The 14,666-nt window shown below is 36.4% G+C and overlaps 1 protein-coding gene across 11 annotated transcripts in view; it reads left to right on the top strand.

Moving 5' to 3' along the window:
* The window catches only part of CD36 (CD36 molecule), a 96,549-nt gene that overhangs the window by 46,649 nt on the left and 35,234 nt on the right, over positions 1–14,666 (top strand). For 9 of the 11 annotated variants that reach the window (XM_021102274.1, XM_005667693.3, XM_005667692.3 and 6 more), the window contains exons 2-3: positions 7,050–7,143; positions 7,635–7,841. In XM_021102274.1, coding sequence (XP_020957933.1) covers positions 7,722–7,841 — 120 coding nt within the window. In that variant the 5' untranslated portion in view covers positions 7,050–7,143; positions 7,635–7,721. Of the gene's footprint in view, positions 1–5,132; positions 5,281–7,049; positions 7,144–7,634; positions 7,842–14,666 lie in introns of all 11 variants that reach the window. The other 2 variants (XM_021102277.1, XM_021102273.1) reach the window with 1 other exon arrangement.

The raw sequence follows: 14,666 nt of genomic DNA, 5'->3' as shown, positions 1-14,666 counted from the left end.
TTTGTGTGGTTTTCAAAGTTACCAATATCTCTACCTTTTCTGATTAAAAAAAAAAAAAAAAAAAAAACCTTGTCCAGTATTCAATGGCATTTTGCTGCTTCTTTAAAATTTTATGCTTATCTGTAAACATTTATTTGCTCATATTTAAAATGATTTATAATCCAATTTGATTACTGCAGAATTTTAATGGTGCAGTAGGCTATTTATACATGATTTTCAATGTAAATTATGAATGAAAATCAATATAAATTAGTATAGTGGGACTAGTTCTTATAAATGACTTGCTGTTCTATGCCAACATGTTTTCTAATATACAGTTGTTAATTACTTACTAATTTAGAGAGTCATTAGTTGGTTTAATCTTCCATCTTAGTTGAGTGATTTCTGGGGAAACTGACTTTGTCTATATGGTTAAATGTAATGTATACTTTGGATATGTTTTTATTAAGCAGTTTTTTTTCAATGAACAAAGATAATGTAATTACTACTGGGATTGGTAAATTATATGACTTCCAAATAATGACTCTGATTATATAAATTTGTATAAATTATATAAAATTTGGTAGCAGAAAAAAATTAAACAAAATTAATGGTTTTGGCTATTCAGGAAGCTTATTACAAAGATCAGCTAATTATTTTCTGGAATTATAATACCAAACTTAAATAAGAATAAATCATCCTGGAAAAAGTAAGAGTTTTAATTACAGTAATTAACTAATACATAACTGTGAATGGCATAAATTCTCTAGAGTAAATATCAAATAATTTCTGGAATTATTAAATAACATATTGAAAGATGTTTTAAAATCTTTGCATGCACTTTTCAGTCATTTACTATGCAGTTTTAAATTAGTAAAAGAAACATTGCTTTTAATATTTGTTTAAATAAAATTAAAATTAGTTAAAAATTCTGTTACAGTATATAACTAGTCCAGTGATCCAATATTTCATGAGAAAAAAAAAAACATAAAATTTTTTTTCATTTACCAGAATCATTGTTTGATTGAATAACAAATAAAATACACAATCATCAGATAGCAGGTTAACCTGGGATAAATATTATAATTATAATTGGAGAGGTATTTAACAGAGTATATTAAACTGTAGCTATTTTATGATTTAATCACATAGTGTTAATTCACTGGTCCAAATCATAGCTGGATGTTTTAAGGAACATTGTTCTAAGCTAGAAGCTGTCTTTTCATTTTCATGATACTCTAAATTCCTGTATACATAAAAATTGTTTTCATCAAATTTTATTATAATCAAAGTTTTGCAAATAATCATTCTTATTTGTATAAACTATATACATTTATTAGATTTTTAATTTTTTAAAAATTATTTCTTGCTTTTTTTTTTTAGGGCTGCACCTGCAGCATATGGAAGTTCCCAGGCCAGGGGTCCAAATAGATGTTTAGCTGCCAGCCTATGCCACAGCAATGCAGGATCCAAGCCACATCTGTGACTCACACCACAGCTCACAGCAACACCCCATATCCTTAACCCACTGAGCGAGGCCTTGGATCAAACCCGCATCCCCATGGTTTAATAGTCAAATTCGTTACCACTGAGCCACAATAGGAACTCCCTATTAGATTTTTTTTAAAGTAATACTTGGAATATTTGGAATAATATTTAACTGTTATCTTTGGTTGTTCAAAATAATACTTCATAATTACATATCAAATAATATGTGCATTAATAGTAATTTTTATTTACTATATCACTTAATTTTGACATTTGTAACTGGACATGGTGTATTTATGCCCATTTTAGAGAAAACTAAGCTACAGAGAAGCTTTATAAGACCCAGAATTGAACCTAGACCATTTGAATTCAAAGCCCAGAATCATAACTATTGGAAATCCTAGAGTATTTTATTATTAATAGTAAAACTTGGGTTGGGAAAAAAGATAGTAGCATTTCTTTCTAGGACTCAAAATTCAAGAATGGCTCTAGAAATCCTCTTTAAACCAATAAGACTCCTAGAGAATCATTTCAAATGTATAATAATTTTGATAACCAAGTACTCTAAAAACTAAATGATACATTTATTTCTAGAAGAATATTTGGTGTAATGTAAAAAGTCAATGTCATTATTTTTAAGAGTAGCACCAGAACAAGTTTTAAGTTGTTATACTTGAAAAGCATAATTTAGTGGTGTATTATTTCTTCGTATTAAAGACATCTATATTTTTTCTATTACATATAGTTTACTTCTGTATATTCTGATATAATTGAAATACCCATATAAATTTAGAGGAGTATGGTGATTTCCGTAAGAAAAAATGTTGGAGATTTCCTCATCTAGTTATTTAAGCATTTTCCACAGAGCTCTTATGTTCTATGGGGATGATTCAGAGCCTAAATAAGATGGACAAGAAGGGGAAAGGGCAACAGTTCCTGCCCTGGTTCACTATAATAGCTATTCTTTTAACCATCATTATAGATTGTGTAAAATAAAACCTAGTCTAATGACCTTCTGTTTCTACGTAGTGAAACATAAATAGATTTAAATGATTGATTTAACTAGCTTGGATTGGAATCTTCATCTTACTCATGTCTAGGGAATCATGGCTTTGTAAACACATTGAGATATCATGCAAAATAAGTGTGTGAAAAAGAACTCAATTTGGAAAGCTAATTTTCATAATTCATATTCAACCTTTTATTGCATTAGTCATGCCCAAAACTCCAAAACTGGGTTTTGTGGGCAAATGCTGTATTTATTAGATGAGGAAGATTGTGTATCAAAAGAACAGTATGTGTCTAGTGGAAAACAGAGTTGTATGGTGTGGTTTCCTACTCTAAGGATATGTGGAAGGAAGGCTTAAGGATAGCACAGGAAATGTGTGATATTCATGAGTTAGAAAATGTCATCTAGCTCCACAGCATTCATTTATAATAGAAAACTGTACTCTTATGATCTGAAAGTGTTTTAAAGTTTTGTAGTTCACATCCCAGAAAATTTTACCTCTGGACCAAGCCTTTTCCAGGTGAAGTTTCCTAGGGATCACAGCTTCAACCACATGTGGGGAATTACAGATTCTCTGGGTATTGTCTCTGATTTTCTGTGCTGCTTAACGGAGACACTTCTTAGGGCTCAGTCTCAGTTCTTGCCACAAGGTTTCCAACATAGTGGAAAGGCATAATGCTCATAAGTTCATCTACGAACTCCATTCATTCGATAGCACCCCCCCCAGAAAAAGAGAGAGAGAAAGAAACAGATGCCCCACATGTAGATATACTCATGAATTCTACAAAAGGATTAAGATTTATGGTCTATGAATTGATAGAATACCGCTGATCTCCATATAGACTTAAGCAATTTAAGGATCAGTGATATCTTAAAATATTCCTTTTGCTTTTCTCTTCCTTCTTTTCATTAGTCTCAAAAATAAGTTTTTTTTCCTGTTCCTGTGATTATTTTTGTTTTCTAAATATAGTTTAACCAAGCAATATTTTATTATTTAATATCAATGTCACATCTTCTTGTGAAGAAGAAATAATAAAATTTACCCTAAAATGAGCAAGTAAAATAAATTTTATTAAGAAGCTACATTATTGAGCTTTAAACCAAATGTGCAAGACACAAAGATTATATGCTCTAAAGAGCTGCATTTGAGAGAAAAGTGGGGACAAATAACACTTGTTTCTGAAGATAAACATAAGTGGAAAAGCTGATGAGTAGGTGCTGAGTGACCGTAACTTTGATGTATTCAGTGCATCTTACATAATGTGTTTTCCCCTCCTTTGCTTCAGGTGAATAAAACTCCAGGTTTGAATTTCGTGGGTTGACCTTTATTCAGGATACTACAGTACTGTGAACTATACAATGTGTAGTTGGTTGAATCCATGGATGCAAACCACAGATTAGGAGGGCTGACTGAATGGTTATACATGGATTTTCCACTCAGTGCAGGGTACATGCCTATAATTCCTCTGTGTTGTTCAAGGGTCAACTGCACTTGTAATTTTGTAGTATGAAGCATAAGGTTAAAGTATGATTATAATAGCAATTATTTACTCTTGGCGACAAGGCACTGAAGCATAATAAAGGATCCCAAATATAGCAGTCCCCCCTATACCCACAGATGTGGGGGATACCTTCCAGGACCTCAGTGTATCCCTGAAACCACATATGGCACCAAACCCTAAGTAGTATCCCTTTATCTGCAATTTTGCTTTCTACAGTTTCAGTTACATTCAGTTGACCACTTTTTGGATAAGTGAATCTACGGAAAGCAAAGCAAAGCCATTGATAAAGGAGGACTACACTCGTATGAAATATCTTACCTATTCTTGGAAAAAAAATGGGAAAAATGTAAAAGTAATCCAAGTGAAATCAGTTGTTTGAAAATTTGAAAAATTAGATAAACTCAATATCTTTCTGTTGAAAATATCACTATATGTATGAAAGAATGTTAGAATGACACTTGTATTTCTGTTTATTATCATCCAGACCAGTGTTAGACTAATAACTGTCTAACCATGCAATTCCATGGAATAAATGACACTTCTGTTTTCTGATGAGCTTAACTCAGCAGCAGTGGACTCTATGCACCATCTCACTTCATTTTAAGTTCAAAGCAGACAGAGCCTAGGAAGTACCCAGGTCCACCCCTGAGTTAACAGCTCTAGGTTCAAGGTTAATGAAAAGTCATAATAATGAGTTTTCAGATTTAGAGAAGGAGGCATTGGAGACCCGTTTTTGATCCTCTGGGACTTCCAGTAGATTTTTTTTGAGACACATTGTCCCTTGCATGAACTCCTCTGTAGTCCATGGGGCTGCTTGAATAAAGGAGAATGATTCTGGCAAAAGTCAGATAGATTCCCAACTAGGTGATGGCATAGAATTTGGAAAGGGGCAAATAGACACAAATATATCCATTTTAACAACAAAAGTTTTGTAATTTTTAGAAAAAATTATATTCCACTTGTCAGAATTGCAAGGGATATTAATATTGAATAAATTTTAGTGGTGTTTACATAGAACAAAATATCTTACTGAAAGAGATGATTTTATTATTGACTGTATTTTTTTAAATGGATTAATGAAGTTATATAAACAAAACCAGAAACTGACACTGGGGTTTGCTGTCCTGATTTTTCAATGAGTTTGTAAACCATAGGTTTCTATAGAGATTCTCCTCGAGTTTTCTAAATATGGTACCAGACAGCGTTAGGTGGCAGAGGGAAGATCAAGTTTGGAATTGGCGTCTCGGGGTTCTCAGCACTGGAGTAATCACGATCACTCTCCCTGGTCTTCCATGTGAGAATGTGAGTAAAGAACAAGTTCTTTACTTAAACTAAAAACTTCAGACTTCATCTTAGCATCATATTTTACACATGAGGATATTGAGGTATAGAGTGATTAAGTGGCTTACCTATGGTCACCTTGCAAGAGAGTGGCCAATCAGAATTTCATTTAATCTCCAGTCTATCAGTCTCCATTACATCAGCTGGAATCCTTGTATTTTTATAACCACCTCAGGTACAACTTGCAGATGAGAACTGAGGAATGGTCTATGAAATGGGTATTCATATGACTTAAAAATCTCCCCTGAATATGGTCACTTTTAGACAGTACAGAACACCTGGATGATGTTTTCTACTTAGCAGTTACAATGATTGTTTAAAAGATTACATTTTGTGAAAATTTAAGGTGCTCTACAATGGCACTTTGCCAAAGAGAGTCTACTTGATAATATCTAGTCCTTATTATCAGTTTAAATAACTTCTATTGTGTTATGACAACCCTGGCCAAAGGCAGAGGGAGGGAGCAGGATATTCTTCACCCTCCACCCTCAAGCAATTAATAGAAAGCCATCCCTACTTGTGCAGTGACACGTAAAATTTTACAGGAAAAATAAATCACTTGTTTTGGCTTTTGTATTTTTGTTTACATTGGAAAAAAACATGTGACATAAATGACTATTCAAGCTTCTTAGCTACCAGGACATCAGAGTGAATCAGTTTGCTCATCCTGATTTACAGTGGAAGAATCCTAGGTATAAGACATAGGTAAAGGGAAACCCTAAAACATGGAAAAGAGGAAAAATATAAAAATTGTCATGAGAAAGTTTTATAACATTTGCGTTTCTCCATATTGGAAAAAGTCTGATTTCCCTTATTTTCTTATCATTATTTACTTATCTATGCAGGTAATACTTTTAAAAAAACCAAATGGTTCCTCAAGTGGAAAGAAATACCCATAAAATCACAAAGCTAAGGAAAGAAAATCTGAGACCATAAAAAATACAATGTTTATTAGTCTACTTACAATGTTGAGAAAATATTGTGTGTGTCTCTATTTTGTCTGTAGCCTCCATTATGTTGGCATTTACATTTTCCTTGGCAGGGGACAATTTGAAGTAGGGAATATTTGTTTATAAACTACAAAGGACATTCTGTTTAACAATGTCAGGTGACTCACATTTATAAAAATGCTGTTGCAAACAAAATAGTTCAAATTAGCATGTTTTCAATATCAGAATAATAAATTCTTAGCAACTTTGTTATTATAGGCTCTACTCATTCCACTAAGAACTTTCTTCTAATCTTTATGAAATAACCATGTATTATATAAAGATAACACATATTGACTAGGTGAAATATATGCTGTGTATACTGAAACAGTCTAGTTGATTTTTACAGAATTCCCATGAATCAGTTGCCCATGGCAAAGTGAACAATACTTCTATTGAACATATTGAAACATGTATGTGTATACACACACACACAGAAGGAGAGAGACTAGTAAGGAAGCAATGCCTATCACAGAAACTAGGTACTTTTTACCTTACATATCCTCTTTTCAATGTTAGACTATCTAAATGTTATTAAAATTAAATTGAAAATATAGTACTCTTTTTAAAAATATTTCAGTGTTTTCAACACTGTTTATAAGAAAGAATTCAGACACGAATTAAATATTCATGAAAATGGAATTTTCTTTAAATAGTGATTATAATTTTTATATTAGAGAGTAGTATTGCTTTTCTGAGACTGTATTTTCCCAATTTATTCATGTTTTTCTGTTTTCATAGATATCTTACAAATGATTAGAAGAATCGATTCCTTCTGAGACTCATCAGATCATTTCCTGCAAAATCCTCATCTTGCTGTCTACTTGTGGAAAAGGTATAGTAAAGAAAACATCTGTCACCTTCTTAGAGCTTCACATTTAGAAGGAAAAAACATCCATCAACATTCAGTTTGTAGAAGAATTCCAGACAGGGTGCATATGGTTGTGTTTGGATGGAGAAGCCAGAGAGAGGGTGAAGATGCCTGTAAGTGTCCCAGGCTGAGGGAAGGTAGACAGTGAGAGTACAGTTAGCATGTTCTTCTTCAATAAGGTTTCAATTTGTTAGCGATCACTAGGAAGAAAATTTTATAAAGATGGATTTTGAAGAAATGAAAAATGAACATGACAATATTTAATATTTCTACCACTGCTAGGTAGTTCAAAGCCCGAAAGGGGAAAACCTAGAAAGTTTTGTAAAGCAGAAAGAAAAGCATCTGTTTATTTATAACTGGCAAACTGATATGCTTCAGTTGCGTGTTTTCCTTGTACTTTGATCTTTTCGTACTGATATTTAAGCTTCTGTTTTATGATCTCCTTCTAATAACAGAAGCATACCTCTTGGAAACTACCTTCCTTAGACCTCAGAGTTTGAAAGAAGCAGGTGCTGAATCTTAGTTTTTCGTGAACAAGAAAAATGGGCTGCAATAGAGACTGTGGACTCATTGCTGGTGCTGTCATTGGAGCAGTCCTGGCCGTGTTTGGAGGTATTCTAATGCCAGTTGGAGACATGATTATTCAGAAGACAATTAAAAAGGTACAAGTAGTATCAAGAAAATTTCTGGTCATTCTGACTCATTCTTTTTTTTTTTTTTTTTTTTTTTTTTTTTTTTTTTTTTTTTTTTTTTTTTTTATTAAATTTTATTTTATTTTCCCACTGTACAGCAAGGGGGTCAGGTTATCCTTACATGTATACATTACAATTACAGTTTTTCCCCCCACCATTTCTTCTGTTGCAACATGAGTATCTAGACATAGTTCTCAATGCTATTCAGCGGGATCTCCTTGTAAATCTATTCTACGTTGTGACTGATAAGCCCAAGCTCCCGATCCCTCCCACTCCCTCCCCCTCCCATCAGGCAACCACAAGTCTCTTCTCCAAGTCCATGATTGATTTTCTTTTCTGAGGAGATGTTCATTTGTGCTGGATATTAGATTCCAGTTATAAGTGATGTCATATGGTATTTGTCTTTGTCTTTCTGGCTCATTTCACTCAGGATGAGATTCTCTAGTTCCATCCATGTTGCTGCAAATGGCATGATGTCATCCTTTTTAATGGCTGAGTAGTATTCCATCGTGTATATATACCACATCTTCCGAATCCAATCCTCTGTCGATGGACATTTGGATTGTTTCCATGTCCTGGCTATTGTGAATAGTGCTGCAATGAACATGCGGGTGCATGTGTCTCTTTTAAGTAGAGCTTTGTCCGGATAGATGCCCAAGAGTGGGATTGCAGGGTCATATGGAAGTTCTATGTATAGATTTCTAAGGTATCTCCAAACTGTTCTCCATAGTGGCTGTACCAGTTTACATTCCCACCAACAGTGCAGGAGGGTTCCCTTTTCTCCACAGCCCCTCCAGCACTTGTTATTTGTGGATTTATTAATGATGGCCATTCTGACTGGTGTGAGGTGGTATCTCATGGTAGTTTTGATTTGCATTTCTCTTATAATCAGCGATGTTGAGCATTTTTTCATGTGTTTGTTGGCCATCTGTATATCTTCTTTGGAGAAATGTCTATTCAGGTCTTTTGCCCATTTTTCCATTGATTGATTGGTTTTTTTGCTGTTGAGTTGTATAAGTTGCTTGTATATTCTAGAGATTAAGCCCTTGTCAGTTGCATCATTTGAAACTATTTTCTCCCATTCTGTAAGTTGTCTTTTTGTTTTCTTTTGGGTTTCCTTTGCTGTGCAAAAGCTTTTCAGTTTGATGAGGTCCCATGGGTTTATTTTTGCTCTAGTTTCTATTGCTTTGGGAGACTGACCTGAGAAAATATTCATGATGTTGATGTCAGAGAGTGTTTTGCCTATGTTTTCTTCTAGGAGTTTGATGGTGTCCTGTCGTATATTTAAGTCTTTCAGCCATTTGGAGTTTATTTTTGTGCATGGTGTGAGGGTGTGTTCTAGTTTCATTGCTTTGCATACAGCTGTCCAGGTTTCCCAGCAATGCTTGCTGAATAGACTTTCCTTTTCCCATTTGATGTTCTTGCCTCCCTTGTCAAAGATTAATTGACCATAGGTGTCAGGGTTAATTTCCAGATTCTCTATTCTGTTCCATTGGTCTGTCTGTCTGTTTTGATACCAGTACCACACTGTTTTGATGACTGTGGCTTTGTAGTATTTCTTGAAGTCTGGGAGAGTTATGCCTCCTGCTTGGTTTTTGTTTCTCAGGATTGCTTTGGCGATTCTGGGTCTTTTGTTGTTCCATATAAATGTTTGGATTGTTTGTTCTAGTTCTGTGAAAAATGTCATGGGTAATTTGATAGGGATTGCATTGAATCTGTAGATTGCTTTGGGTAGGATGGCCATTTTCACAATATTGATTTTTCCAATCCAGGAACATGGAATATCTTTCCATTTTTTTACATCTTCTTTGATTTCTTTGATTAAGGTTTTATAGTTCTCGGCATATAGGTCCTTTACCTCTTTGGTTAGGTGTATTCCGAGGTATTTGATTTTGTGAGGTACAATTTTAAAAGGTATCGTATTTTTGTATTCCTTTTCTAATGCTTCATTGCTGGTATACAGAAATGCAATTGACTTCTGAATGTTAATCTTATATCCTGCCACTTTGCTGAATTTATTAATCAGTTCAAGGAGTTTTGGGTTTGAGTCCTTAGGGTTTTCTAGGTATAGAATCATGTCATCTGCATACAGTGACAGTTTGATCTCTTCTCTTCCTATATGGATGCCTTTGATTTCTTTTGTTTGTCTAATTGCTGTGGCTAAGACTTCCAAAACTATGTTGAAGAGCAGTGGTGAGAGTGGGCATCCCTGTCTTGTTCCAGATTTGAGTGAGAAGGCTTTCAGTTTTTCCCCATTGAGGATTATATTTGCTGTGGGTTTATCATAAATGGCTTTGATTATATTCAGGAATGTTCCCTCTATACCCACTTTGGCGAGGGTCTTGATCATGAATGGATGTTGAACTTTGTCAAATGCTTTTTCTGCATCTATTGAGATGATCATATGATTTTTGACTTTTTTTTTGTTAATGTGGTGTATGATGTTGATTGATTTGCGTATGTTGAACCATCCTTGTGAACCTGGGATGAACCCAACCTGGTCATGGTGTATGATCTTTTTGGTATGTTGTTGGATTCGGTTGGCTAAGATTTTGTTGAGAATTTTTGCATCTATATTCATCAATGATATTGGGCGATAGTTTTCTTTTTTGGTGGTATCTCTGCCTGGTTTTGGAATGAGGGTGATGGTGGCCTCATAGAATGTCTTTGGGAGTATTCCTTCTTCTTCAACCTTTTGAAAGAGTTTAAGGAGGATGGGCACCAATTCCTCTTTATATGTTTGATAGAATTCACCTGTGAAGCCATCTGGTCCTGGGCTTTTATTTGTAGGGAGTGATTTTATGACCTCTTCAATTTCATTTCTAGTGATTGGTCTGTTCAGTTGGTCTGTTTCTGCTTGATTCAGTTTTGGCAGGCTGTAAGATTCTAGAAAATTGTCCATTTCTTCCAGATTGTCAAACTTATTGCCATATAGTTGTTCATAGTATTCTCTTATGGTTTTTTGTATTTCTGCTGTATCCGTTGTGATTTCTCCTTTTTCATTTATAATTTTGGTGATTTGGGTTCTTTCTCTCCTCTTTTTAGTGAGTCTGGCCAGGGGTTTATCAATTTTGTTCACCTTTTCAAAGAACCAGCTCTTGGTTTTATTAATTTTCTCTATTGTTTTTTGAGTCTCTATTTTATTGATTTCTTCTTTGATCTTTACAATTTCCTTCCTTCTGCTGACTTTAGGACTTCTTTGTTCTTCTTTTTCTAATTCATTTAGGTGGAGGGTTAAGTTGTCAATTTGGGATCTTTCTTCTTTTTTGAGAAAGGCCTGGATTGCTATAAATTTCCCTCTGAGCACTGCTTTCGCAGCATCCCATAGATTTTGAGAGGTTATGTCTTCATTATCATTTGTTTCAAGATAGTTTTTAATTTCCTTCTTGATTTCCTCATTGACCCATTGGTTTTTTAGTAGCATGTTGTTTAGTCTCCATGGAGTAGGTTTTTTCTCTTTCCTTTTCCCATGGTTGATTTCTAATTTCATGGCATTGTGGTCAGAGAAGATACTTGAGATAATTTCTATGCTCCTAAATTTATTGAGATTCGCTTTATGTCCCAATATGTGGTCGATTCTTGAGAATGTTCCATGAGCATTTGAGAAGAATGTGTATTCTGATTTTTTTGGATGTAGTGTCCTGAAGATATCAATTAAGTCTAACTTTTCTATTGTTTCCTTTAGGATCTCTGTTGCTTTATTGGTTTTCTGTCTAGAGGATCTGTCCATTGATGTGAGGGGGGTATTTAGGTCTCCTACTATGATTGTATTCTCATCAATATCTCCCTTTATGTCTGTTAATATTTGTTGTATGTATCTGGGTGCTCCTATGTTTGGGGCATATATGTTGATGATAGTAACATCCTCTCCTTGGATGGATCCCTTAATCATTAAATAGTGTCCTTCTTTGTCTTTCTTTATGTCTTTTGTTTTAAAGTCTATTTTGTCTGATATGAGCGTTGCAACTCCTGCTTTTCTGTCATGTCTATTGGCATGAAATACTTTTCCCCAGCCTTTCACTTTCAATCTATATGTATCTTTTGTCCTAAGGTGAGTTTCTTGTAGGCAGCATATTGAAGGTTTTTGCCGTTTTATCCACTCAGCCATTCTGTGTCTTTTGATTGGGGCATTCAGTCCATTGACATTTAAGGTGATAATTGATAGATGATTATTTATTGCCATTTGATCCTCGTGTTCCAGTTGATTCTATGGTTCTCCATTCTTCTTTTTTTTTTTTTTTTTGGTTGGATGGTCTCCTGTTATTATCTGCTTGAGTGTATTTTTTTTTTTTCATTTTTTGCAAATGCAATATTTGGTTTTGGCTTGTGGTTGCCCTGTTTTTTAAGTATGCTAACCCCTTCCCATAATTGTGTGTTTTAGCCTGATGGTCCTGTAAGTTCAAACACTTCATTATTATATTAAAATTAAGAAGAGAGACATACATACAAACAAAAAGGATTATTTACCTCCTAACATCCCTTGCCCACATTTTATGGTTTTGATGACTCTTTTATTTTTTTCTTTTTAATTTTATTTTGTTTGAAGCATGTTCATGATTAAATCTGTATGCTGGCTTATTTGAGTGACTGCTCTCTGATTGTATCTTCCTCAGTCCTAGTTCTTCCTCTTCTTCTTCTTCTTCTTTTTTTTTTTTTTTTCTTTTCTTTTTTCTTCCCTTTCCTTCCTTTCTTTTTGGTTTAGAGAAGCCCTTTCAATATTTCCTTTAACCTGGGTTTTGTGTTGCTGTATTCTTTAAGTTTTTGTTTGTTGGGAAAAATTTTTATTTCCCCTTCTATTTTAAATGATATTCTTGCTGGATAAAGTATTCTAGGTTGCATATTTTTTCCTTTGAGCACTTTAAATATCTCTTGCCATTCCCTCCTGGCCTGTAGTGTTTCTGTAGAGAAATCAGCTGATATTCTTATGGGGGTTCCCTTGTAGGTAACATTCTGTTTTTCTCTTGCTGCCTTTAGGATCCTCTCTTTATCACTAACTTTTGCCATTTTTATTATGATGTGTCTTGGTGTGGGTCTGTTTGGGTTCAGTTTGTTTGGGGCCCTCTGTGCTTCTTGTATCTTGAATCCAGTATCCTTTAGATTTGGGAAGTTTCCAGCGATAATTTCTTCAAATATATTTTCCATTCCTTTATCTTTTTCTACTCCTTCTGGAATTCCTATTATGCGTAGATTGGCCCGTTTTATATTATCCCATAGGTCTCTTATATTGCTTTCCAGTTTTTTGATTCGGTTTTCTGTCTGTTGACCAGATTGAGTGATTTCCATTATTCTATCTTCCATATCACTGATTCGTTCTTCTGCATTATTCATTCTGGTTTTTACTGCCCCTAGTTCAGTTTGCATCTCTGCAAATGAATGTTCTAGTTTTTCTTGGCTCCTCCTTATATTTTCTAGCTCCTTTCTGAGGGTATCTGCATTGCTGTTCATATCTTCTCTTAATTCCTTCAGTATTTTCACTATTTCTCTTTTGAACTCCAGGTCTGTCAGACTGCAGAGATCAGTTTCATTGTTGACTGTTTTAGGTGAGTTCTCCTGTTGGTTTGACTGGGGGTGGTTTCTCAGCTTCTTCATCTTGCTTGTTGTCTTCTTTCTCCTGAGGGAGTTGTACTCTCTGTTATCGGGTAGTGTTTGCCTTGTCACTGCCCTGGAATATTTCCTGAGGGCTGTCGTTGTTGGTCAATCTTTTTTTGAGGCAGTGTGGCTTTTCTGGAGTGTTGATGGGACTAACAGTGTTTCTTTGAAGCAAAGGAGGGCTTCCTGAGGGCAGACAGGACTGGGAGGTCCACCCCACGATGGTAGCAGATTTCACTTGGTTCTCAGCACCCCCTGGGGTCTTGGGTGGGTAGCAGGGCCCTTGGAGACTCAAGAGGTTCCTCCCCAGGGCAGCCCGACTCAGAAAGACCGTCTGAGATCTTTTCCCGATTCCGCCAGGCTTGTTGCAGCTTTTCTGGGCTGCAGGGGGTCCTGCCTGGAGCTGGCAGTCCTATGCAGCTGGTCCACTAGGTCTCAGCACCCCTTGGGGTCTTGGGCGGGTAGCAGAGCCTTTGGAGACTCAAGAGGCTCCTCCCCAGAACAGCCCGACTCAGAAAGACCGTCTGAGATCTTTTCCCAAGTCGGCCAGGCTTGTTGCAGCTTTTCTGGGCTGCAGGGGGTCCTGCCTGGAGCTGGCAGTCCTATGCAGCTGGTCCACTAGGTCTCAGCACCCCCTGGGGTCTTGGGCGGGTAGCAGGGCCCTTGGAGGCTCAAGAGGCTCCTCCCCAGGACAGCCCGACTCAGAAAGACCGTCTGGGATCTTTTCCCAAGTCGGCCAGGCTTGTTGCAGCTTTTCTGGGCTGCAGGGGGTCCTGCCTGGAGCTGGCAGTCCTATGCAGCTGGTCCACTAGGTCTCAGCACCCCCTGGGGTCTTGGGCGGGTAGCAGGGCCCTTGGAGGCTCAAGAGGCTCCTCCCCAGGACAGCCCGACTCAGAAAGACCGTCTGAGATCTTTTCCCGATTCGGCCAGGCTTGTTGCAGCTTTTCTGGGCTGCAGGGGGTCCTGCCTGGAGCTGGCAGTCCTATGCAGCTGGTCCACTAGGTCTCAGCACCCCCTGGGGTCTTGGGCGGGTAGCAGGGCCCTTGGAGGCTCAAGAGGCTCCTCCCCAGGACAGCCCGACTCAGAAAGACCGTCTGAGATCTTTTCCCGATTCGGCCAGGCTTGTTGCAGCTTTTCTGGGCTGCAGGGGGTCCTGCCTGGAGCTGGCAGTCCTATGCAGCTGGTCCACTAGGTCTCAGCACCCCC

The sequence above is a fragment of the Sus scrofa genome, chromosome 9 (genome assembly GCF_000003025.6).
Source record: "Sus scrofa isolate TJ Tabasco breed Duroc chromosome 9, Sscrofa11.1, whole genome shotgun sequence".
NCBI classification, from domain to species: Eukaryota; Metazoa; Chordata; class Mammalia; order Artiodactyla; family Suidae; genus Sus; species Sus scrofa.
This window is presented reverse-complemented; position numbering and strand designations above follow the sequence as displayed.